The sequence below is a fragment of the Myzus persicae genome, unplaced genomic scaffold (genome assembly GCF_001856785.1).
Source record: "Myzus persicae strain clone G006 unplaced genomic scaffold, MPER_G0061.0, whole genome shotgun sequence".
Lineage (NCBI taxonomy): Eukaryota > Metazoa > Arthropoda > Insecta > Hemiptera > Aphididae > Myzus > Myzus persicae.
The window spans coordinates 260,988-287,899 of record NW_019101080.1 but is presented as its reverse complement, the minus strand read 5'-3'; the positions used below and the strand labels follow the sequence as shown (position 1 = coordinate 287,899).

General features: G+C 28.9%; 5 protein-coding genes and 2 long non-coding RNA genes across 9 annotated transcripts; 4 read left to right on the top strand and 3 right to left on the bottom strand.

Annotated features, from left to right (window-relative positions):
* Nucleotides 1–236: 236 nt before the first annotated feature.
* On the bottom strand, nucleotides 237–815 carry LOC111027658. The gene is made up of 2 exons (XR_002603820.1): nucleotides 727–815; nucleotides 237–623 (listed from the first exon to the last, which is right to left on the bottom strand). It is a non-coding gene; the product is annotated as an uncharacterized LOC111027658 (long non-coding RNA).
* A 687-nt stretch (nucleotides 816–1,502) lies between these two features.
* On the top strand, nucleotides 1,503–1,888 carry LOC111027657. Its single transcript, XR_002603819.1, has 2 exons — nucleotides 1,503–1,615; nucleotides 1,713–1,888. It is a non-coding gene; the product is annotated as an uncharacterized LOC111027657 (long non-coding RNA).
* Nucleotides 1,889–3,841: 1,953 nt separating this feature from the next.
* LOC111027655 (post-GPI attachment to proteins factor 3) lies at nucleotides 3,842–6,105 on the bottom strand. Its single transcript, XM_022306059.1, has 6 exons — nucleotides 5,976–6,105; nucleotides 5,756–5,904; nucleotides 5,537–5,689; nucleotides 4,624–4,885; nucleotides 4,359–4,563; nucleotides 3,842–3,980 (listed from the first exon to the last, which is right to left on the bottom strand). The coding sequence occupies exons 1-6, from the start codon at nucleotides 6,103–6,105 to the stop codon at nucleotides 3,932–3,934; spliced, it is 948 nt and encodes a 315-aa protein (XP_022161751.1). The 3' UTR covers nucleotides 3,842–3,931.
* Nucleotides 6,106–6,109: 4 nt separating this feature from the next.
* On the top strand, nucleotides 6,110–18,459 carry LOC111027656 (smad nuclear-interacting protein 1-like). Of its 2 annotated transcripts, none has more exons than XR_002603818.1 (2): nucleotides 6,110–6,681; nucleotides 17,594–17,685. XR_002603818.1 is itself a non-coding variant. In XM_022306060.1 (2 exons), exons 1-2 carry the CDS (start codon nucleotides 11,280–11,282, stop codon nucleotides 18,336–18,338), a joined length of 786 nt encoding a protein of 261 aa, XP_022161752.1. In that variant the 5' UTR covers nucleotides 11,011–11,279; the 3' UTR covers nucleotides 18,339–18,459. The 2 variants fall into 2 exon arrangements, 1 of the variants encoding a protein (XP_022161752.1); XM_022306060.1 differs by lacking the exon at nucleotides 6,110–6,681 and adding an exon at nucleotides 11,011–11,320 and having other exon boundaries at nucleotides 17,594–18,459.
* Nucleotides 7,301–10,784, bottom strand: LOC111027653 (ATP-dependent RNA helicase abstrakt). 2 transcript variants are annotated; one of them, XM_022306056.1, is made up of 14 exons: nucleotides 10,683–10,784; nucleotides 10,076–10,189; nucleotides 9,859–9,994; nucleotides 9,644–9,779; nucleotides 9,350–9,559; nucleotides 9,119–9,252; nucleotides 8,897–9,053; nucleotides 8,717–8,797; nucleotides 8,564–8,645; nucleotides 8,351–8,482; nucleotides 8,125–8,293; nucleotides 7,913–8,062; nucleotides 7,650–7,832; nucleotides 7,301–7,584 (listed from the first exon to the last, which is right to left on the bottom strand). In XM_022306056.1, exons 1-14 carry the CDS (start codon nucleotides 10,764–10,766, stop codon nucleotides 7,448–7,450), a joined length of 1,905 nt encoding a protein of 634 aa, XP_022161748.1. In that variant the 5' UTR covers nucleotides 10,767–10,784; the 3' UTR covers nucleotides 7,301–7,447. The 2 variants fall into 2 exon arrangements, with proteins under 2 accessions (XP_022161748.1, XP_022161749.1); XM_022306057.1 differs by lacking the exon at nucleotides 10,683–10,784 and adding an exon at nucleotides 10,303–10,393.
* Nucleotides 10,868–15,529, top strand: LOC111027654 (phosphatidylinositol 3-kinase regulatory subunit gamma-like). Its single transcript, XM_022306058.1, has 3 exons — nucleotides 10,868–10,980; nucleotides 14,097–14,937; nucleotides 14,999–15,529. Exons 2-3 carry the CDS (start codon nucleotides 14,135–14,137, stop codon nucleotides 15,522–15,524), a joined length of 1,329 nt encoding a protein of 442 aa, XP_022161750.1. The 5' UTR covers nucleotides 10,868–10,980; nucleotides 14,097–14,134; the 3' UTR covers nucleotides 15,525–15,529.
* Nucleotides 18,460–24,318: 5,859 nt separating the features above from the next.
* On the top strand, nucleotides 24,319–26,021 carry LOC111027652. The gene is made up of 5 exons (XM_022306055.1): nucleotides 24,319–24,462; nucleotides 24,540–24,582; nucleotides 24,778–24,826; nucleotides 25,081–25,201; nucleotides 25,867–26,021. The coding sequence occupies exons 1-5, from the start codon at nucleotides 24,360–24,362 to the stop codon at nucleotides 25,935–25,937; spliced, it is 387 nt and encodes a 128-aa protein (XP_022161747.1). The 5' UTR covers nucleotides 24,319–24,359; the 3' UTR covers nucleotides 25,938–26,021.
* The last annotated feature ends 891 nt before the right edge of the window (nucleotides 26,022–26,912 follow it).

Sequence of the window (26,912 nt, the reverse complement as noted above, 5' to 3'; positions counted from 1 at the left end):
GAACGTGCAAAATAAATGCAAGTATTATTATGATATTATTCAAAAAAATGTACAACAAAAAGTATTTTTTAGCCATTAAAGTGGCTTAGCAACAGAAAAATTTTGAAAAACAATAGGCATAAAAAAAGTATGAAAAAAAACACCAGACAAGACACAAAACTACAAAAGCATGTAGGGGGGGGGGTATGTGATGGCGAGGTTTATGTGTAAATCAATGGCTACCGGTCACTTCTATTCGTTTTAAGGGTAACCCGTGGGCGGACGAGTGCAGCGTTTGGCGCGTTAAGGTACGGTTTCCAAGGCGCAACCTGTCGCGGCGACTAGTTGTCTAGTTAGCTCGCGGGCGACGAGACGATTAACGGGGAGCGACTAGTGCGCGATGTTGTGCGCTACGATGATGTGTGGTGCTGAAGACGACTCTGTGGCGACGTCAACGGTGACCAAAAAACACTGGACGACCGCAAAGAGCTGCTATTGGTGCTTCGGAATCGGCTGCTACCGAGGGGCTTACCACCGGGCGAAAAATAGAGAGAGTCAGCACTCAGCAGTCCTGATACTCCCTGTGATTTTCGCCCCGACATCCCGTCGGCAGCTTCTGTCGAGGAGTCGCGCGCCGTCGTACCCTGAAACAGTACGTTCATATATATCTACTTACTTTTCTATGAGTACGTTTCCGCTGGTCCGACGATGCTGACGTCCGTGTTCCTAGCTTTAGCTCTCTCTCACCCGCCATTCGTGCTTTGCAGTCACCGTCGCTGCCGTTCCGAGTGGTTTTCGTGCACGCAGTCATCGGTCGCAGGTACGCAACGGGAGGAATCGTTGCCCACGACGGCACAGCTAGCCGCCGCCGCCATTGTCGTTGTCGTCTGTCACTTCTCGCACGACCGACGCTGCGGGGTGCAGCTCGCCGACCGCCGGATGGTCTCGCGTGTCGGTGACCGACGCCGTCGACTGCGATCTCGTCTTAACCTCGAAAACTTACAGGGCGACTTACCGCCACACCATCGTGCTCTTTCACATACCACTCCCCGGGTCGCCGCCGTCTTGGCTGGCGTTCATCGGCCGTGGGGAGGTGTGCTGGCCGCTATTCCCGTCGGCGACAACAGCATAGAAGACGCCGGGTTTTTTTCACTCTTCTCCACGCCATGGCGACGAGTCGTCTCGTCAAACCACGGCGTGAAACTTCTACGCTCAGTGTTGCCGGTACAATAGCCTCACAGACCACACCTGCTTTCCTCTGGGAGTACTCTGCTCCCACGGGCGGCTTCGAGCCCACGATTCTGTCTTCACTGCGTCGACCATTTCAATCGACAATTCGCCCATTGGCCATTACGTCTTCGGTGGTGTCTGTGCTATCGATGCCGGTTGCAACTTGCAGGTTTGTCGTCGTCGTACATCTCTTCGATCTGCTTTAATACCTAGCTGATTGACGACGTCTATAATGCTGACATTGAAATATTCGTAATCTACGACTTCGTTTTCCATATTGGTGACGTATGAATATGCTTGTTAGAGCTCGGAAATTGATACGAACACAATTTTCACAATAACGTGCTAAGCCGCCACAGAAAAACCAAATATTTCACAGACGACGGGTACAGCGTTGTGTGTTACTGTAAGTGAGTTCATTAAGTGGTAATATGCCAGCTATAGCTGTAAGCATAGTATATTAAATTATAATATTTTAATTAGAATTTGTATTTTGTGTTTAGATCTTTATTATAGGTATAATACTGCAGTGCCATTGGGACGTTTATTAGATTCTGGACGGAAAGATGAATGTATATTGATTTTACAATGATAAAAATGGATTCTTTTTGCAGCGTGCGTTTTTTGTTGTTGTAAATACACGTTTAATATGTAATATATTTCGATCTTAAATTTTTAAGGGCTTTTTCTAATAGCTAATTTAATTTGGTTAGTTTAAATCAACTATTCAATAATTTAGTTTAATTTCTTTAATATGATGTGTGTGCATGTCATTACAATATATTTATATATGATAAATGTAGCTTAATAAATAATAATAGATGCTCGTGCTAAGCCTCAGTTCTATAGCAGTAAATTATATAATAAGGTTTATTATATACTTATAAGACATTTTATAGTTATGAACTTTTAGTATACCTGATTATATTTCATAGCTGATTTCCAAAACAGCTCGCTGGAAAATCGAGGTTAAATCAATTTTAAACAACAAAAAAGTTAGTACGGATATGAAAAAAACTCTTATGAAAAATAATTTGTTTATAGAGATTTAATCAAATTGCTGGGATAATTATTATAAAATAACACGGTGGTATAAATACATTATAATTCTATATTTATGAGAAACATACATTTACACTTAATAGTTAATACCTGTATGAAAACTAAAGTTCAAGACAGCGTTTGGCAGGAGTTAAAGATTTAAATTCTTCAATTATATCTTCAAAATTTAAATTTGTAGCCATTTCTTGCTCTACAAATATCATCAATAAAGACTCAAGACGTTCTTGTGACATCTGACTCCTTTATTTTTGACTAAACTTAATTTTGAAAAGGCTCTTTCACAGCTACAACTTGTAACCGGAATTGTAACAAACTGTGATAATGTTTTAAAAATGTTTGGGAAACTTTTTGACAAGTCATTTTCAGTTAACTTATCTAGCCAGTTATGAATTACCATAGTGGAAGACTCCTGGTTAAAATTTGGTAGTGGTTTCAGAATATTATACTCTCCTTCAATTTTTAAGACATTCAAATTAAATGTAGTTGAAAGTGTTGTTACATCTGATTAACTGATTTACTCAGTTCAAAAGATGGCCAACTACAGGTGGTGCATTTGTATATACTGCACCACCCATGCTCATGCTTATTCTAATATGCATAATATTGCATGTATATTAAAATGTATATTAATAATAATTTATGTACTATACATTTTATTGAAGTATTTTTCAAGTATTAAAAAAAAAATAATAATAAATGTAGTCGGTCCCTCCCACTAAATTTTGATCTTCAATATTTACAGTAATCGTGGAGAATGCATTTATCGTTGAGTATACCTGGTCAATACCAATAAGAAAGAAATATAGGTGGTAAAAAAAAGTCTGTGTATATAACAGATTTTTTAATATGAAAACTAAATTTAAAATAAAACATAATTTTCTATAATACAAAATATTTCATATCTTTATAAATAGTACATTTTCACATTTAGGTAATAATAAAAATCTAAACAGACTAGTAAAGTAGATATCTTAGGTACAATATAAATAAATTGGTTGGAAGCCAATAATTCTTTAATATAAAACATGTAACAGATAATTAATATCAAAATAAAAACAATAACTAAATAGTATGCATAAAATCATCAACAAAAATAGGCAAAAGAAAACAACCACATGGCAATGAAACGTACAAGGAAACTTAAATATGTAATTATATAACAGATTTGTTAACATTTTATCACAATAACTGAGTAACTTTTGTGAGATTCATAAAAATATAGTAATAGCTAGTAAGTAGTAATGGATACAGGTAGTAGTTATTTTTTGGTAAGTTGTAGTATTGTGGTGACTCGATAAACATAAGAGTAAAATATTTGATCGATAGTTAAATAGTTTTATGTCATTTGTATTTAGCATCTAACATGTCATGTAACGTTATACCTATAAATTGAGTTTGATGGGGGTTAACATATTTTGGTAAAATTTGTATACAAAAATAAAACAAATTACTTAAATGAGGAAATAGTCATATAATTATTATATAATAATTATTGCACTATACCTCATTTAAATATCATGGTGAGCTCTATTCAGGAAGTAGTAATAAATTATTTATACCTAAACATGTCAGGTAAAGATTAGTATCGGTCAGGAAAACTAAATTCATCATTCAAGTCTTATTCGTCTTGTATCTGAGGTATCCCCAGTGCAAGAAACTGTCATTTCAGCAACATTCGACGCTGATGTTTACAGTCTTCAATGGCAAACCTGCAAATTGTGATCACATAGTATTGAGAATTAAAAAAAATTATTCTGTGAAGAAAATATCATAATACTATTGTAATATAATATTATTAGATATTATAATTTATAATTGCTTATTACATTATCTTGATCTTCAATTAAAAACTACAGACAATTTCAAAAAAGTGTAATATTTATAATATGGTAGACTAGTTTACTTAAATATTCACTTAGAGCCTACAGTCTTGGTGATATGTACATTTTATTTTGGTACAAGAATATAAAAATATTTTGACCATGACAGTGCTGCATATTTATTATACCTGAGTATTAATACCTATTATTTATAATTTGTCCTTATTTAGTTATTTAGTTACAAGCCTTAAGTTTGTATTGCCTTACTTGTACATAAAATATGCGTTCGGGGCTGTAGCTAAATGCCAAAGTGAATGAGCATCAAATGTCCACAGAAGTGGTGGAAAATCTGCTAGCTCTAGTAATGAAGCCAATGTCATGCCAAGTACATAAAATATCAAATATTTACCATGGCCCATTCTGCGACGATTTAAGACTGCCCATATTAGCATGGCTGTGCCTGTTACAGCGCCTGCATTTTTTAATGTTAATAAATGTGAACAAAATATTGCTAATTGTTTTCAAAACTTACCAACGAGAAGATTTGTCGTCATGTTATACTTGTAATCATATTCTGTAGTAAGTAAATATAACGAATGATAGATAAATGCAAGGGAACAGATAACCATAAATGTATTTTTCACAATTTGATTACTGTACAATAGAATTCGATGACCAATCGTATAGAATGCAAATAAAACCATAGCATAAGCACTAATGTAGTCCATTAATTCAGTAAACATAGTGTCTCGACCATGGAATACAGCTGACCAAAACCAACAGTTGGCTGATACCTAAAAAATACACATCAATAAAAATAAAAAGATAGCAAAGCATCAACTTCTATTTAAAAGTTTCAAATTAAAAATTATAAATCAAGCGCCAATAAAAGTGTCAATAGTTTTTAAAAATATAATATTTATTAATTAATCTACTTTTTAATTTTAAATAAAACTAGAGGAAGTTTATTATTTAAAATTATGTAGTGAATTCAATTTCAATTTCATAGAAACATTTGAAAATTTATAATTTATCATAAAGTTATGAAATGATTAATATATTTTTTTTTATTGTTATTGAATATATGGTGCAGCCAAAACAAACATTAGGTGGGTTACAACAATTTAAATATATTAAACTTATTAACTAAAATGAAAATCAGTAGATATATTACAATTAATATTGCACCACAATATTGTTGAAGCGGCCTTTAACATGTTTTGATGGAACTGGCCACTAATCACTTATGCCTCCTATAATTATTATTCACTTAAAGTATATATTACCATATTTGTGGAATGGTCATATGATTTAAATTTAAAATTTATATTGCATGTCCATTACCACAAAAAGATTAAAATAGAATGATATTCTTCATATTTTTATTCAAAGACATTTTTGTAGTTAAATGTTATTAAATATTTAGTAAATAAAATGTTATTTACCAATGTGTACAGAGACCATATATTACATGATGGTAAAGTGAAACGAATTTGTTCTTTGAAACGGTTGAACATCACCAAATTTGTTAATAAATTTAATAAAGAAAACGCTACAGATGCAGGTTCTTGTAGACCAAGTAGTCTTTTAAATGGCCACTAAAAAATAATACAAGTTATAATTTCAAATACATATTGTTCTATTTGATAGTTTCAATGTATGACCTTTCCATGAAACTGAGGAACTGGCCAATCACGTTCCACCAAACCTTCAACCATCGGCCACATGCAATCATATTTGCAGTTTTCAGAACATTTCCATTTAAAAACTTCTAAAACTACAAGACAACAGCTTCTCTTGTATCTTACTCCATCTAAATACCCATAACAAGATCAGTTATAATACAAATCAATTATTGTGTTTAATTAAAACTAAATGATTTACCCTTGTCGCATCGTTTCTGTGAACATTCTAAAACACAATTTCTGTAAGATGGAAAGCTGTCTCCCAGAGAACAATGTCCAAACACATAAGTCAACGCCAAAATGGTGAACACAAATAAATATTGTGTCATTTTTCAAATGTTATAATAATGTCGGTCGTCGAGCATTACTGGTTATGTTTCATGACTAGAGAATGTTTGATATAAAAATACAATAAATTAAATAGAAATAGAAAAGCGGATACTTGGTTATTGTATGTTAGGTAAAATTAGTAAGCCTAAATATTGACTAAATTTGATCTTTTCGACTTTTGGTGGATAAAATAGTAAAATAAGTAATAATAATATTATTATTTTTGTTTTATGTTTATAATCACATATTTTATCTTACATCTGTTATCAAAGATCATATTTATTTAGATAAATGATAACAATGTCGGTATTGGCTCCAGATCTAAATTTATAGAATTATTCTATATTTCTGAGGTTCCTCAGCTAGACCATAAAAACTATACTATTATAGCTATAGTTTATAAACTTCGATGCTCCGGTCAAAGATTTTGATAAAGTTCTATAAAGTGTAGTATAGAAGTCTGTGGCTCCATAGTCCAGTTGATAATTGATTACGGTGGTAACTTGTGAGTTTCAAAGTTCAGAAGATCTTGAAAAGTCGAATGTGGAAATGTGGATATTTAAATAATTATTAAGGTTTGATAAATTTTTCCATTTTGTATATTTTCACGTGTTGACATGTCCCATGACAGAAGTTCACATATTGGCTATTATTATACTTAAGAAACATTTGAAAAATATTATCGTCATTAGTTCGAGTGTTCTGAAAACTGAAGTAATTTATGAGCATATTATTCATTTTCAAAAGCTATAATAGAAATTAATGATAATAAAGGCTGTATTGACTTAGTGTGCCACAGCTAAGCAGCTCACACGACTATCATGGGACTAAATGTTTCGTATTTAATGAATTATGATGTAGATAAATATACTGCACTCTACCACATATTATTATGTTTGTAAGTCAAAAACTAACTCAACGTTTCGAAGACTCGAAATGCGTAAACAAAAAAATGATCAATTAGTGATAAATGATGACAAAAGTTTTCGAGGGAAAACAGGTAAACAATGGACATAATATTATACGAGAATATAAGACTTAGCTCAAAATAAAAATCCAATTTTATAAATTAAACTCAATTATAATCTATATTATAATGAATTATCATTTATTACATAATATTTACATTACAAAAATAATATTTAATAATTAATAAGTCCAGTCTAAATTTACATTTTCATAAATCAAAATTTAATTTTGTTTATAAAAGATCGATTCAGTCATGCACATTAAAAAATGTTTAATAATGTAAAAGATTTTTATTTTAATACATTTTTATTGAGTAAACCAATCTTGTAAAAATGTCAGTATAATACATATCATATTAATGTAATTGTAAGACTAATAATCTGCTGCACTAGTTGCCAAATAATCCCTACGGCCTATATTAGATGCTTGTTTAGTTTGTATTGCTTCCAATTTAGGACAATCTGTAATTCTGTGGCCTAAACCACCACAATAACTGCAACCTCTTTCATCTAAAACAATAAAAACAACTTTAATACACTCTCCAGAAAAATAAATAAAAAGAGTAGAATCAAACCTCCAAGTTGCAAGTATTTCTCATTTTCTGATTCCAACTCAGACAAAAATAATGGAACATTTTGACGAGCTTCTATTAACAAATGCTTCAAATCTAATAGCACAGATTCATCATTTGCTTTGTTGATAAATGTTGTAGCTATACCAGTTTTACCTGAACGACCAGTTCTACCAATTCTGTGAACTAAATTCAAAAGTAAAAACTTTGTTAATGAACATAAAAATCTTATTATAGTACATATTATTATGTTTTTAATAACAAACCATAATTTTCTACATCATCAGGCATATCATAGTTGATAACATGCTGTATTTCTTCAAAATCTAATCCTTTTGAAGCTACATCAGTAGCAACAAGTACATCTTTTTGGCCTTTCCTAAACGCATCGACAGACTTTGAACGTTCCTCTTGATCTAAACACACAGATGTACAAATATGATAAATGATTAAACCAGAAATTTAAAACTAACTATACCTTTTCCTCCGTGTATAGCCACAGCTTCAACTCCTTTAAGCAATAAATATTCGTGTATAGCATCAACATCTTGTTTCTTTTCAGCAAAAATTAAAACTGGCGGGGTAGTTTTTTTTAAACATTCTAGCAAATAAACAACTTTTGCTTCTTGTTTAACATACTCTACTTCCTATTATTATATACATTTATTAGATAAAATAAGATGAATTAAAAAGTTAAAATTTACTTGTATGACATTCATAGATGCTGCACCTGCTCTACCAACATTGATGGTAATTGGTTTAACTAGGGCTGATCGAGCAAAATTTTGAATTTTTTTTGGCATAGTGGCTGAAAACAACAATGTTTGTCGCTGACCCTAAAATATAAATTGGTAATATATAATTACTATAATCAAAGTGTTTGAGATAATGTTTATAAATATTAAAAATAATATTACTTGAAAAAATGAAAATATTGTTCTCACATCTTCTTCAAAACCCATGTCAATCATTCTATCAGCTTCATCCATACAGAGATAGCTAGTAAATAATATTAATGTTCATAAATTTAAATATTTAAAAAAAATTAAGATTTAAATGCATTAACAAACCGACAAACTTCCAAATTTATCATTTTCTTATCTAACATATCCATTAGTCGTCCAGGAGTTGCTACCATTATGTGGACACCTCTAAATAGTGCAAATAAAAATAACAAATATAATATTTATTTATTTATATAGATAGATATAAAAATCGTAATAAATGAAAGCTGATTATTTCAAAATTACCTTTTAATAACATCAAGGGATTCAAAAACGGGTATGCCTCCTATAGCTAAACATGATCTAAGTGTTGGGTAGTTGGATCGCTCCAGAAATGTCATATAGTGATTAATAATATCAAATGTTTGTTTTGCTAATTCTCTAGATGGACAAATTATTAATCCTATAAAATACAAAACAGTTCAAACGTTATTCATTAATTTATTCATAAAATATTAAATTTAATACCATAAGGTCCTTCATTAGGCTTGAATGGTAATTTTATTTCTTGTTCTAGACAAAACATCAAAAGTGGCAATACAAAAACTAATGTTTTACCACTACCGGTAAAGGCTATACCAATCATATCTCTTCCAGATAATCTATACATAACATAAACATTTTTTGTTGAATAAATATAAATTAAAATATAAATTAATAATGACTTCATTAGACAAATTTGTTTTGTATAATCCATACACAGTGGGAATTCCTTGGACTTGAATTGGTGTTGGTTTTTTTATGCCTTTTTGTGAAAGTCCAGCCATAATACCCTTGTTTAATTTCATTTCTCTAAATGATTTAAGAGGAGGAGGAATTTCTTCACCTTCAACCAGTATACGTAATTTTAGGCGTACATTTTCGTGGCGTTCTTCAGGCATAGCTAAAATATACCGAGGAGGTGTCCAACTGGAATGAAAAAATAACACTAATGCAACAATGTTTTAAAATAAATAGCATTTTAATGTTATTCTAACTAATGTTTATTGTAACCTTGTTTTAATTGGATCATCATATTGAATGCCTTTAGCCAACTCTGCAACACCCATCAAGGCTTTTTTTTCAGCAACACTTTCCAAAATTTTTTCTTCTTCTTTTAATTGTTTTTCCATTTCACTTTCTTTTTTCGCTTTAATTTACAAAACACATAGGAATTATATATAACGGAATATTTTTGTATAAAATTTAGTAAAAATAAATAATCTTACCTTCAGCAAGTTTCTTAAGTTCTGTGTGTTGATCCAAAAGACTAATATTTGATTTTCTACCCCATACTTGTCCTTCACTTTCATCATCATCTAATTCTTCACTAGATGTTTTAACTTTTCCAGACTCTTCTTTAAGCTAAAAAACATTTTAAATACTACCGATTTAAATTACTGAATAGCCTATTTAAAATAATATACAATTAAAATATAATATTACCTTTGATAGTCTACCCAATTTGAGTAACTCTTGTTTTTTCCGTTCTCTGACGGGCACATATGGCACATAATCATCATCGGAATTGGATTCTGCATCATTGTCCCTTCGATACCGCTGAAGCAAATAATACAAATTAAATAAAGGTAACTGTGCAATAGTTAAAATTTAAAAAAAATTAAATTATCATAATAGTATTTCAAAAACAATGATGTTTAAGTCAATATTACCTTGTGCGGTACTTTGAATTCGGACATTACAACTTATTAGTTCAAATATTAAAGAATCGTACTAACAGCTAACAACATTCTATATCTAAAATATAATATTTATTATTTATTATTTATTATCTATATAATGATATGGATGATAAGCGATAACGTGTGATAAGCGATATCGTAATAGAAAAACCACGGAATATACTGTGGAAAAACTCAAAAAGTACCATGATATACCATCGAAAAAACGAACTGACGAAGGGTTGTAAACCATGGCCTTAAAGATTCTGTGTGGCCGAGGTATAAATTGCCCCGATATACAACGCATTTTATCTTATTGTAGTATTATTTGTGTCATAAAAATGCTGGATGAACTATCATTTAGTATTTACCATGTTTGGCAGCACTGGGCCGTCTCCACTCCCCCGTCGATCATCACCCATCGGCAATTCGTTTCCAGACGTCTTCCAGACCATCACATTATTATTATCTTAATTGAGTTAATTCTCATTTCTTAGTCCGCGGTGTCTGAAGTGCATATTGTTATAATATAATTATTTGTAACTTATTGTTATAAGATTGCAGGAGTAAGATTGCAAATAGTCGGGCGTATATTATGGTACCGACCATGGTCGGGCGTGTAGACACAGAGAAAAGAAAACAGAAACAAACATCGAAAAGGCACGAAGAGTGAGTGTCAATCAAAACAATATTATTTAGATAAAGTTATAATATGTAATTTGTAGATATCTCTCTATATACCTACCAACTGTTGTAGGTGTACCTGTTGTGAAATCGTTTACATTTTGGTACCTGTCGTTGATCAAACTGATACTTAGTTTTTTTTTCATTTGCGTACATTGTCGTTAGATTTCTTGCCTTCTGGCAACTGTGTGAGTTTCCAACATTTTGATTATTCCTTTCATTTTAACACTAGGTGTTACTACTTACTAGGCACATACATTCAATTCAAAAATTTGCCTTGGTATATGTGCAATTTGCATGTCTACCCCCTAAACTCTGATAAAAGGTTGGTTTTGAATGTTTCATATGAATTAATGAGAGTTGTGCTGTATTTTAAGTTTCCTTTAATTATAATGTGTAACATTGTTTTTGTGGGTTTTGCATAATTTGCACTAATTAAAAGACAGTTATACTTAAACCATAGACATTGTTTGGGATTGTCTATCTATTAATCAGTTATTTCATAATGTTGACTTTTATTATACAAATAACTATCTATTAGTTATTAATTATGTGGCAAATTTTACTGGCATAAATGCAGTTTAGCTTCCAAGAGATTTTTTGTTCAAAATGTGTTTTTGCATGTTTTATTTGATGGTACCTAACTATTTTAAAGTAATGTCTCTTACTGAATTTAAAATTATGATCAAAAAACACGAATTGCTTGATTTTTTGCAACAATCATGTTTTTCAGTTTGTTATTTGTTTTAAAATAAGTGAATTGATTTGTAAAATCTTGTCTTATATCTAGGTAGGTATCTAAAGTGTTTTTTGCTTACAAATATTTAATTTTAATAGTAATTCATGCCAGGTTGATAATATTTATAATTGCTAAAAAATTACAATTTCTTGAGATTTAGGCGATTTTAATGTTTTTTTAATACCTAGGAAATTTAAGTTAGTAGCTTATATAAGTATATTAAAGTAAGTTATTATATTATACTGACTGTAAATACTGACTTCGTTGTGCAAAAATGTACAAACATTATAGTGCTATACCTATTAATGTATCCCGATATATCCTCAGGTGTATCTCAGGTATATGTTCTAGACTTTTAGTATACCTAATTTCACAGCAAATCGGCTTTGGTACACCTCACTTTGTGAATTAATTTAGCCAATATTGGCCACCAGCCTGTGGCTGAAGATTAAACATAGCATTTGGTATATTTTCAAATTTGGTTCAAACTACTCTTTAATCCCTCTTGATATCTCTAAAACTTTCATGAAAATTGGTTGAGTATTTTTTTTAGTTTATAAGCTAAAACATAGGCATGTATAATATTGTATATTGTTATGTATTTGAACGACTGAATTATTTTAAAAAAATCCCATAGCATCACATGGTTGATTGGTTAGTCTTTACCATTTTTTTCTGTAACCTATGAAAACCCTGTATTTTCCATGTTTTAACACAATACATTAATTACAGGTTGATTTATAGTTAAATATAATTGTATATTTAGCTTCCTTGATACTGTTACTATACTTATTAACTTGGTTGTTTATAATGGCATGTAGTATGTAACAAGGGTGGCTAAGAGAAAGAGTAAACTTGTTTTTTGTATAAACTAACTGTTGATAAACATTTTGGGGACCTATTTCCCCTACTCAGATATTCCTGGATAGTTGACTATTATCGATTGTGACTGATCTGTAGTTGGTTAACAGCGTGTCGGTCGTAGAACTAGGCAGTGAAGGACAGTGATACACAAACTAGGATGAGTTTTTATCAAGTCAAGGGTTCCTTCTTTTGTGGGCAAAATTAATATATATATTACAAACCAAAATAAATGTGTGTATGTCAAGTAAATAAAACTATTTAAATTGGTTACTTACATACATGGCTTTTATAATAGTACATACATTAAACCAATTGACGTGATTTTATTAAAATTGCAAGCAAATGATGTGTATTTAGTATCAAAAATACTATTTTTCAAAATTACCATTCTTCCAGACTATTTATTGATAGTAGTATAATCACTAAATAGGATTAATGATAAATTAATTTTAATATTATGACTTATGTAGGTTTGGTTTTAAATCAATATTAATTTATGTGCTAGCAAATATTATTTTGTATTATCAAGTATGGTGCAAAATTGATTGTATTCTCTTAATTATTATTATTTATTTTTACAAATATAATGTTTGATTTTATTATAAATAGAATATCCTGCAAGGTATTTACATTAGGCTTTTACATAACTAGGTATTCTCATTAGTCGTTTTCATTGTTTGTTAATTTAAACGACATCTAGCTGATGATAGAATAATCCTACTATTAATAAGAATCTTATTTAATTCTACTTCTATTTATTTATACATAATTATAACATGAAATAATTAGGTATATATAAATAAATAGATAAATGTTTCATATTTTTTTTTAGATTATTAATGTATACTTAACGACTAGGGATTAGGTGCCTTTAAAAAATGGAGTGTTTTTGTTTATGCATCGGTACTATGTACCTAAAAATTCAACCTTGTGGAAATTATTATATTACCAAAATACAATTCTTCAAGTGTCCTAGCTGTACCTAACTAAATGTATATTAAAATAAAAATATTGAAAATGTAATTATTTTTTTTATTATTATACCATTATTATTGTTAATTTACATTATTTGTTGTGTATGCAAGTGATTTCTCATTAAAAAGTGTGAAAACATCAATATCAAATCAGTTTTTAATATTTTACTGTAAATTAAAAAAAATAATGTATACATTTTTATACGTGTAATTTTCTAGAATTTGATGGCAATTTCAAATTTCTAATTACATTTTGAAAAAAAAAAAATTGATGAAAGTTATTTAGTTAACGCCGATGTAGTAAGCATAAACGCTCCTGGTAAGTGTTGATTAAACTAAACTTTTATGTGAGGTTATACTTTATTAAATTATATTAAAACAATAAGGGTAATTCATTTTTTCACCATATTTTAAATAGTAATAATATCTGTATTTTTAAAAAACTTCAATAATCATGCTTCAATTTTTCAATCAAACTGTTATTTTTATATATTAATATATAGATATGTTATTTTTTATTTCAGAAATCCTGCTGTTCGTTGACAATTAATTGTAACAGATTATGGTAAAAGCCCATGATGAGTCATGGAGCATCATGTCTCCTACAGACGCACCGGCTCTACCACCTCGTAAACTATCACAAACTAACCCCCCTCAATCTGTCGAATCAATTGCAACCAGACTGCAAAATCCATTACTAGAGCCCAGTTGCATTGAAGAAGCAGAATGGTATTGGGGCGACATAACCAGAGATGATGTACAGGAAAAACTTACAGACATGCCTGATGGTACGTTTCTGGTTCGAAATGCATCAAATAAGGTTGGAGAGTATACGTTGACATTAAGGAAAGGAGGAACCAATAAGTTAATAAAAATATATCACAAAAATGATAAATTTGGTTTTTCAGAACCTTACAATTTTTCTTCTGTTATTGATCTTGTAAACCATTATCGTAAAGTTTCCTTGTCACAATATAATGCAACATTAGATGTAAAATTATTGTACCCTGTGTCCAGATTTCAACAAGATGAAGAGTTTGGTACTTGGAAAAGTTTAAATGTAGATGTTGTATGGATGCGTTTAATCGAACTACTTAAAGATATTTTGAAAAAATCCATTTCATATGAAGAATTGTCTAAAGAATTTCAGGCTGCAACTACCGATATATCGGTGATGCGTATGGGACTGCAGCAGTATCAGGAAGTGAATAGAATGTTTGAAGATCAGCTAAGAGTACATGATAAATTTCTTAAGAAAGCTGAACGCCATGAAGCTGATAATCTAGTTAAAAATATTGAAATAGTAAAAAAACGAATTAAGTTACTGCTGCACAGCAAAGCAGTACTTGAGGAGAAATTATACACGTAAGTTTTATTTTTAAACATATATTATAATATTTGTTAACAGTAGTTATTTTGTTTTCAGACAAGTGGCCTATAGTCAGACATTGGAGCGGAAAATGTATAAATTAAAACAAGAAGGTGCAATACTCACACGTCAAAAAGATAAATCAGTTCGATGGTTAATGACCCATGGTGTGGCTTATGAAGCTATTCATCGAGTGTTAAACGGCACTGATTGGAATACTTGTAAGCCTGAAGATATTCAACTACCTCAGAACCTGTCTCATTTAGATGAGGGTACTTGGCTGTTGCAACCCTGTTCACGTGTAGATGCTGAGCGTATATTAAATGGCAAGCGCAATGGAACATTTTTGATACGACCCAGTCGTACAGGGCAATCAGCATTATCTATAGTTTGCAATGGAGTTGTAAATCACTGTATAGTGTACAGAACGCCAAAAGGATTTGGTTTTGCTGAACCTTACAATATATATTCTTCTCTAAAAGATCTAGTCATGCATTATTCTCAAACTTCCTTAGAAGAACATAATGATTCACTGACTACTACACTAGCTTACCCCGTGTTAGCTGAAAATGACAAAAAATAATATGAGTAGTATAATACCAGTATCAATAGGCACTTAGTGCTTATGGAATTTGGTGATTCAATTGTTGTGATAATAATTACCTTTTAAATGTTAATTATTTACTAGTATTAACGAGTTATTTAATAAGAAGCAATATTTTTCATATAAGTGTGCATTTATTAAGACATATTATTGATGAAATTATATTTAACTTGTTTATATTTATTATACCAATACCAACTTGTTTTCTTTTGTATCCAAATTTTTATGGAAAAATTATTTGTGTATAGCATACATTAAATTATGTTCAAATATTACTAATTTATACATTTTAACAAATTATTTTTTGTTAAAAATTATGTGTTTTTATTTTTGTATTCTAATATACTAAAATAACAATTATGACCATTTATTTTATTTTCACCAAGTGAGAACATTTATTATCATATACAATTATAATTATTAACAAGAGTGATTTTTAGCTCTGTACTACTAATTTTTAATGTTTTGAAAGCATATTTGTGATGAGTAATTAATTATATTGTTTCTACCATTTAATACTTTTTCAAATAGTTTTTTTTTTTACATGGAAATTCAATAATGATAAGTTACATGATGTAAAAAATAATAATATGTTACCCACCTTCTTAAATAGATTATAAGTTTAATAGTAATAACCAAAACTTGGCAAACAATGGGAAAATACCAAACCAACTAAAATATATCACATCAAAAATTTCTCACAAAAAATTTAATTAGCTCAAAAACTATAATTGTTCATAAATACTTATCATATATTGTCTACATTTATCATGTATACAAAATAAATTATAACTATACCCATAGAATACAATTAATTCAATTTATTCTTGCATGACCAGTATCACAGAAAGTATTCTTGAAAACACTGAGTGGGAATGGAGGTTGGACTTCTCCTGGATATAACTTTTATTTTTGTGATTTGAGTGCAGATATATATTGGAGAACATTGTTGTATGTGATGAATGATGATTATCTGTGGCCTTCCGAATTCCAATATCAAATATTAATTTTTCCCTTGACAGTTAACTATTGAGATTATAACGTCGTTCGTGATCAATGTTTGAACCTGCATCGTTGTTTTTTTTTAAAGCGATTAATAGACAACTATCTTTAAATCGGTGTCCAGATGTCAGATATCAAAATTATACAAATAAATAATATTTGAAAATCAAATTCACGACTGACTGTTATTATAATAGAAATTTGGAAATCTGTTCATTAAAAATCATTTTGCATTACCCACCTATTATTTATTTACTACTATATAGGTATCTAACTAAATTAAAATTGTATATTTTAGGTAGTAATTAGATATGCACATTGCTCATACATTTAGTCAATATAATATGTCTAAAATAATCACTATTATTATTACAAATCGGAATCTATAGGGTAAACCAATCATCTGAGAATTGACTGACTTATAAATAAGATATGGCACATATGAACAATTTGTGATAATGAATATTGTGTTTCGTCCATCAACATTTTTGTGTGTCTGACTTAGTAATAATATAATCTTAAATATTTGTTTGTAGTTTGTATCATTTTGTATGACTTCTTCATTTTTTGGTATTCTTACCCCTAGCTAAGATATACTATACCTTAGTATATCTTAGTTCATAGTTTTTACAATAAATATTATTTATTTCTTATAGGTTAGGTTTATAGGTACTTAATACACTCTTTACATTACAAATAATCTTTTTTGTTCCCCTATTTAAAAAAAAAAATGTATTCTTACTTTACTTTTCACTTAAATGAGATAATGAATGATGAAAGATGTACATTGAACCTCTTGACATACTTTACATTACCAGTCAACATGACAGTTATGACGGTTAGCCTAACAAATTTCAAACTTTTAATTACATTTGTATCTTGGCGATTTTTGTTGAATAAAAAGTTTAGTTTTTAGTCATCTTGGGCCTTGCTATGAGGCTTTGTTAATAATTATTCAACTGTTTTTTATGTAGCCCTCAAATGTTCAAAATTTAATAATACACTTTAACATGACAATTAATCATTTTGAACTTATTTTATTTTAGAAAAGATAATTTTGATCGTCGAAAGCCGCACAAGTATCGTGACTACAATAAATCCCATGAACGACAACACCGAAGACACAATTCAAACTCTGAAGACGATGCTCGTAGAAAAAGACCAAGGCATGATCGCAGAGACAACTCAAGACATCAAGGCAAGTCAGATGTTGATCACGTATGGGGCACTAATGACTCGTCTTGTGAAAAGAAACCTGTAGTGAAAAAAGAAGAACCAAATTTTGAAACTACTGGCAAGTTAGCTGAGGATACAAATACTTTTAATGGTGTAGTTATAAAGTATAGTGAACCAGCTGAGGCGAGAAAACCAAAACGACACTGGCGATTATACCCATTCAAAGGAGAGAAACAATTACCTGTACTACACATACACAGACAAAGTGGGTATTTACTCGGACGTGATCGTAAAGTGGCAGACATACCAATAGATCATCCGTCGTGCTCAAAACAGCACGCTGCTCTTCAATACAGGTTAGTTTCAGCCAAAAAAGATGGGCGCCATATCAGATGTATTCGGCCATATATTATTGATTTAGAGTCAGCTAATGGCACTTATGTTAATAATCAGCGTATAGATTCCAAAAAATATGTGGAATTGATGGAGAAAGACGTTGTTAAGTTTGGGTTCAGTTCTAGAGAATATGTGCTTTTACATGAACATAGCACAGATTCTGGAGATGATGATAGTCTTGCTGAAGACAATCCAAACGAGGAGTCCAATGCAGATTGAATGCAAAACTTATTTTAAGGAATTAAGAAGTTTTCTTAATTTTAAATTGTAAATATTTATTTTGATACAAAAAATTTTTACGAAGATCAACATTTAATTTCTTGTGTTTTAAATAATTACTTTTGCACAATTAAATATATTTTTTTTGTGTATATAATACAATGGATATTTTTGTAAACAATTCCATGACTTGATAATAAAATAAGTTTTATTACATTCTAAATAATGATATATTAAATGTAATAATCTTGTATCTGTTATGAAAATTAATTAGTACTTACAACTTTTTATACCTTATGTTAAAATCTAAGAATTTAAATATGAATAGACAAATATTTTAATAATCTAGATTTTAGATACCTGGTTAAAACAAGTTTTTGACTAGTCACAAACTAAAATTTAAAATGGTTCCTCATTAAAAAAAAAAATAATATTCAACTTCATGAAAATTAATGAGGTGAAAAAAAAAACGGTTTTTTAGTATCCTTTTAGGTTCCTTCCATTGTGTATACAGAACAATATTGGTCAGATTAATATTTACCATTATTATTATTTATTAAAGCCTTGCATCATCAGATCAGAAGTATTAGCATTCCAGTTTTCAAGTACACACAATGGCAATCTACTCATCCTAACTTAACATACAATTGATTTTTAGAATATGTAATGTGATCCATACCAGGCTAAATTTTAAGTTTTGAAAACATTGTGAATTCATATTTATGGCCCCTCATAAGATAATATTCTACAGGTTTTATCACAATAAATTACCTGTTGAACAATTTACATGTATACACAATTTGGTAAGTAATAAGATATCTTATGAATAGTAAATAAGGCTCAGTTTTTGTAGCAAATGTTTTTTTGGTTTGCTAACATGAATGAAAAAAAAATATAGAGTTAAGAAAAGACCCCTTGTAATGTAACTTTAATTTATTAAAATTTAAAATTGTTACTGCTTAAGATTAAAAAACTATTTATTCACTATTTTTTATTTTAATATCCAATATTGAAAATGTACCTTTCTTTCAATCATTAAATGAGAAATATAGAAAGCAATTTAGAAATCATAAGTCAAAGTACTTACTAATATAATGGTGACAGGTGAACAAATAAGTCATGCATAAATAATTTTTAAAATTAGTTACCTAGGCATACTTATCAATTATCATACACTTTCCAAAATAGTTAATAGTATTTAAAATAGTTGAAGTTTACTATTAAAGTGATTATGCTGTAAAGGATTTAAACTTGTTCGGGTGATGGGTAACTGTTGGTTCGATACTTAAATTGTGTAGGTCTACACTACCTAGTACCAACCATGGATCGGATCCTACGTTCCAATAACTTGACGCACATGTTTGCAACTAACTCTGACTGAGATGCTTGCAGAGTTGCAGCAGACGTACGCAAGAGTGAAGAGAAATGTCGCATATTATTTCATCTTGGTATCTTATACCACTGAACATTAATGTATAAAGTTAACATTAAATACATATGTTTTATATAGTATTTAGTTCAGTCGCCGACTATATTATATAGATTATACTATACATGATTATCTATACCCGGAGCATAGACGCATAGTCAGGGACGGACTGAGACCCATTCGGCCCACTATTATTGAAAAGAAATCGGCACTATACTATTACAACCTACATTTTCAGAATTTGGTACTTTATTTTTGAATTTTGGTTAATTACTAATAATCATAATAAGTTAATAAACAGGTGATAAATGTTTTTAAAATTAAAATTTATTTGAGGCAATGTTAATTGTTTGTTATTTATATTGTACTTAAAATCATTAACCATAGATGATACCTAGAGTATATTGCCCTAAAAAATGAATTTTAACTGCAACAATGCCCTTAAAAATGACCGAAAAATTGTTTTAACATTTCTTGAGTATGAACAAAAATAGGAACTTAACGATTTAAATGCGATTACGATGCGTAACACCGGCTAATCAATTAGTTGTAAGTGATAAGTTTATAAATATCATAAATAGTACGATCAACATATTATAATGAATGGTCGCAACAACATTTTTGAAATTCCCAATTAAATTAAATATAAAAATCTGTACATAAATCATGTATTAATGTGCACTAAGAATTACTTGAAAATCGTAATTATTGCTCAAAAAACACCGAAACTAATAAAAATGCAAAATAAAAGTTAAATAGTTTTAAATTCTTTGATGTACGAGTGATAGATAAAAGATTAAACGAGTATGAAAGGAATTTTGTACTTGAAAAGCATTGGCGGGAACTTTCCGAAAAATAATGAATTTTGCATTTAAGTACGGACTCTAATAGTTTTAAGTTATAACTTATAAGCATTTAAGGTTGAGTTGAGCGAAGTGGACTATGTTGGTCTACCATAAAGGAGTTCTAAACAGATTAATAGAAGAGGTCCTAAGAAATCGTCAACGATAATAATACTATACCATGTGGATTATTTTGTACCAGCTTGGGGTACATCATATGACACCGGCTCAATGTGCAATTGCACAGTGGCCCAGTCATAGAAAAGAGATAGTGCCATAGTGGAAGTTTTCGAGGTAAAAGCACAGAGTTGTTTAGTAAAAGCCAAAAAATGGTGGCGCTGCAAGGCTTATAGATATTAGATAATTATTTATTATCTATAAACTTCGGTGGCCCTGCACTTGTTGTTCCATACTTTTGCGCATGCGCAAATATCAAACGAGATAGACAGACAGTGCTTAGATATGCTGTGATATCACAGAATAATTTAAATTTCATTTAGTCTGTGACCATATGTATATATATATATATCTTAGCCCATATCTGTGACTAAAATAATTTTAAAATGTCATTTATTCTGTGCCCTGTGGCGTTAAAAAGTTTTAAGTTGGAATTATGAATAAATGGGTACGATTGGTACAATATTTATTAACTACTTTATTAGAACAATCATATAATATATATAGTATTAAACTATTAAATAGCATAATTTAGGATAATTTATAAATTTGTATTTATTTTATATCTAAGTTCTTTATAATCGTAGTCTATGGGTATATCACATTATCACTTCCCTTATTTTATCAATATTTCAAGAAAGTAGATATTAGATAGCATATTATTTACAAAGTATGCTTATCTATTTTTAAATTTTGAATTTAAAACTGTAACTTCATGTCTGCAAGCAGTATTTGAGTATTGCTATTTTATATAATTCACGTTTTTAAATATACAACAATAATTTTTTTGTTATTTATTGGCAAAAACACTAATTGATTTGCGAATGTTAACTACATTACTTTGACCTCGTTGTAAGTTAGCATAAATCTATTAGTGTATTAAACATTTATGTGTAAATAATTGATTATAGTTTGTAGAATAAAGAAAAATGACTGCAATAACAGAAGGTTTAGTGACAATAACAAACATTTCAAAACATAAAGTCGGAAAACTCAAGAAAGAAAAAAAACCCAAAGGTAAATTTTCAAATGTTTTCATTGTATTTGTACCAGATGTATGTTTTACCAAATTTTGACATTATATTAATGAATATTTCAAAGTACTGCTTGAGAAGGACTTGAGAATTAGCTTTCCTTGAATGAATACATGAAAAGAGTGTCTTTAGTTTGTAGTTAAATAACTAAAAATGTGTTAGGTACATACATTTATATATTTGAAATATTATGTAACTAGAATTTTAGAACATAGAAATGGTTAATGAGTAAACAATTAATTTAGTTGACATTTAATCATAGCATTAATTGGAAAAATTGTTATTAATAATTTTAGACATTTTATAAAAATATTTGGGTACTGACTTGTTGTAGCCATGCAACTTAGGTCTGTTATCTCTCCATTTTATTAACTACCCATTATAATAAATACATTTATATCTGAATATAAAATAATATTGTATAAATAATCTATTGGAATATGGGGAATCGTAGAAAGCCCAAACATTTTTATTGTTAAAATTATAGTTATTGATAATATTATAACATCATATTTTATATTTATGCAATGTATTAATTATTATTCCATTTTTTGTTTATTAAGTTTTTAAATATTATATCAATAAATAAACTCACTATTTTATATTTATTTTACCGAAAAGTAATGGGACGTTTTTCTTTTGAATTATTAGATTATTTATACAATGTATTTATTATTATGGGCATAGTAAGTAAGTACATTTTTTTTCTAAATATTTTTACTTAATTTGATTTTTTATTGCAGGTGCTATAACTACTAACATTATTTCAGAAAATTCAATAAATGACAAAGATTTTACATTATTGTGAGTATATATATTAATTTAAAAATAGTTGTGTGTATAAATTAAATACAAAACTATGGGTTTTTACTTTTTTTTAGCATTGTATTTTGTATTTCGTTGTATGAAATTATAATGTAGACATGTAGTGTATTCAATTGAAAATTGTTTGTTACTTTAAATAGTTATGATTTTGACTTTTGTTGAATATGTATTATGTAAATTATAGTTTAATTTAACTGTATACTTATGCTATATTATGTTGTTGACATTTTTATTTTGTAGATTCAATAAGATGGTAAAAAGAATGAAAAAGAAAAAATTGAAGGTAGGTTTTTAACAATAATTAAAAAATACATAGACACATCGCACATGAAACTTATTTATTTATTTATTTTTACTACAGCTCTCGATTAATAGTGGAATCGAATCTACTTATACTGCTGATAATACATTGACATGCAATGTATGTAAAATGCACTCCTTTTAAAAAAATACATGTCATCTATAATAACCTTAAAAATACGTTGTTATAACCAAATTTGATTTTCTGTATATATGGTGTTTCATTAAGCACCCTGGATTTAATATTGTTATAACTTTATTAAAAAAAATTGTATCGTCTATGAGGAGATGTCGTTGGACTGGTCAAAACACTGTCAAAAACCATTTCTTGATTCAAAAGTGATCTGCGACTGCGTTGGCTCATAGGAGTTTTGATATCTTGCACTGAGTCGTCCCATGGTTACAAACAGAACGTTAAAAACAATCAAAATAAATTAATAAAACAAAATGTTATCGTTAAAACCTTTACTTTGATTTATTGCGGAGAGTTTATAGTTAACAATGATTAAAGAAGCCGGTCGGTCAGCCAATACAAAAAACAAAAATTAAATTTGGCGTTCTTAATGAAACACTCTATACTATAATATAAATAAAAATGGAATTTTGCCTAGAAATTAACGTTGTTATACACTTTATGTAGTTATGACCGGTGTTGTTTTAGATGGTATCGACTGTAGTTGTATAGAATTTAATTGTAATAATATACTAATAAAGTGTTTCTAAATAAATTAAAATTAATTATTTTAGACAATAACTCATTTTACCACAATATCACCAAATAAGAAACTTTATTTTAAGAAACACGACATCAAGGACAAGTATTTGGATATAGATAAAACAGAGGATTCCAATTCAAGCAAAGGTCCGTTTTCTTGTTTTTATTGTTCTTGATTCATATAATTTGATTAATATCTTAATTTAAATGTTTAGAAGAACTGAAGATTTGTATTCCTCTTGTGAATTCTTCAGAAGTTGATAAAGAATTGATGTAGTAAGTATCTATGAAATTGAAACTAAGTTAATAGTCTTCAAAGATATTCTTCAAATAAATTGAAGATACTCAATTAATCATGTTATGTCTAAAATATGTTGTCTGTTACTAACGTGTATGTGTATATGTGATTAATTGTCATACCTTTAATAAGAACATATCACATCCGCCCTTAAGTAAAATTTATATTATTACTATTTAATATATATTTTGCACCTTGTATGACAAAATAACATACTAACATAAGATAAGGTTATTACATTTTATTTCCTAAAATATTTGTTTTTTTTTAGTAGGCTAAAGAAGCTGGGAGTAAAAATTAAGAAAAAAAAAAATCATAAGGTTATAATTATTTTCTTTACCTTCATTGGAATATAAATAAAGTACATAAGAATTTTTTGTTTATTGTAGGTTCAAAATAAAATGAGATATGATAACACTTTGGTCCATACAGTAAAAAGACATTATAATGAAACAAATGATGGCGTTGAAGATTTTAACGATACCCAGCAAAATACTCACAACAGTCAGTATTTATATACAATTTATATTCAAAATTAGTGTTTATTATCAAATGTGAATGAATAATGAAATTTATTCTAGATTTGACTGCTACTTGCACAGACACAGACTATGTTAATGTTTCGTAAGTATAATAGAATAAACCGAAGTGTGTGTCATACAATTACTTTTCATTGTCAAATGATTGTAAATAAGTGAAGACTGCAGAGTAGGAAATATACCTAATTTAATATAATATTAATTGTTATTTTTCAAATGTTTGAATAGCTTTTTTTCAATATTAGTTTAGAGTTAATCAGTAAATGTTATATTGTTGTAGATTAAAAAGTTCATTAAAAAAAATAAAAAAAAAGAATAAAAAATCTAAGGTATTTATAGTTTTATGTGTTATCCATAATTCTCTGTTTTTTAATTATAGAAGTGTTTGTCTATTGCTGTTTGAGTCTGACTTTAAAAGCTTGACATTTAGCATCTTCTTTTTCCTATTTTTATTAACATTATATTTATCAGTGTATTTATTATGGGACAAAATAAATATTAATTGTGTATTAAAGCTAACATCTGTCAATTTATTATTACAAATTAATCATTTTAGAATTAAATGTCGAACAACTTGTTTTAGATGGCAGCTAAAGATCGTGGGTTGTCAAAAGTAACAGCTGAATACAAACATAAAAATACTAAAAAAATAGAGTTCTTAAAAAACAATATAACTGAAGATTATTCAAAAGAGATGTACAATGGTAAAATGTTTAATTTACTAGTGCCTTTCCCAAGAAAAGTATTTTAAATTTACTCTGTTCTTTACTAACACATTAAAGTCCTATAAGAAATTGTCTTTTGTTAAACAATTTTGAGTGTTATATTTCAAAAGTCTAGTATTTATGTTGTTTAATTGTGTACTGATACATGTATGTAATATAAATAAATTACATTTTGGTAAATTACAATTCTTGTGCTGGGTTTGCAGTATCTTTGTAGAAAATATAATATAATATTTGTTTTATCGCCCAGATTACATAACTTACAAAGGTCATACTTTCATTAATTTATTTGTAATTAAATGGTTGAATGTAGGAACTCAGTTTTAGTAAACAATTTTAAATCATATATTATTTCTTTTATTATTATTTTTTTTTAATCTAGAGATATTGTACAATCTGTAAAATAATCTTTTATATTATTTAAACAATAAATTCGAATATGATTTCTCTATAACATTAACCTTCAATAAGTATCCTATCATTGTGTTACTCATTTTTTTTTTATTACATTTGAGAGAAATGTAGAAATACTAAGTCAAGGTGTTTTATTCTCAAAAATTTAATCTCATTATATGACAAATAATTATGCTGTATCGTCATTTTTTACTAACCCCATACTTATATTCCATTTATATTTTATACAGATACTGCCATGACTGACACTCCTAATAATTCAAGAAATTCAAAAGTTGTTGAGGAATATCCATTATTGTGAGTATGAAAATTGAATTAATATGAAAAAAATATGATTGCAAATATAAACAAAAAATTAATTCTTTTTCAACTATCTCATTTCAAAGCATACAAAATTGTATTGTAATCAGTGCTTGAATTGGAAAAAAAATAGAAGGGGGATGCAAAAGTATAAAAGATATGTGCGTCCCCGAACATTTAAATGTCTTAGTGTCTTACTATTAAGTGGTAGCATATGTCCCCCCCACTACAATGACATTTTACACCATACAACAATAAACAAATATTCATTTTTATTTAAAAATTAAAAATAAAATATTGTAAAATACATAATAATAATTGTTATTTGTTTTATAAATTTAAATATGCCCATAAATGTTTATAGGAATGATCTATGTCATGTTCGTCTCGTTTTGGACATCTTGTTTCTTCTGCACTTCTTTTACCCGTTTTAATCCAACTTTTTACATAGTGGTCTGGTTTAAACAATTGAACAGGTGGTCCAACACAACTAATAAACACTAATGATGCTATGTGTTCAGAAGTTAGTACGTTTCTTTTAGGCGTTATTATGTTGTTCATGGAACTAAATGATCTTTCACATTCAGATGAAGATACAGCAATAGTTGAAATTGCAGTTAAAAGTGGGTTTAATGTTGGTATTTTTGAGGAATCTTTCAAGTCTTTAAATTCTCTAAATCCTCGAATTGTGGATACTTCATTTAAGTGAAACTTATTTGCCAGTCTTCTAATGCTATCGTCACCATATTGGATATCAATATTATCTGGCCAGTTATTGGGATCTAATACATTCAAATCTTTAAGAATATTTTCAAATTGATCTTTAAATTCATTTTTATTTTTTGATACATGCGTTGCTTGAGTTGTGAAAAGTCTTGAACGCATATTGTTAGCAAGGCTTGTAAAGAACTGTCCAGGGTCAATTTTTGGTACTGATTTATTTATCGTTAATGGTACATCCTTAAACTTCAATAAA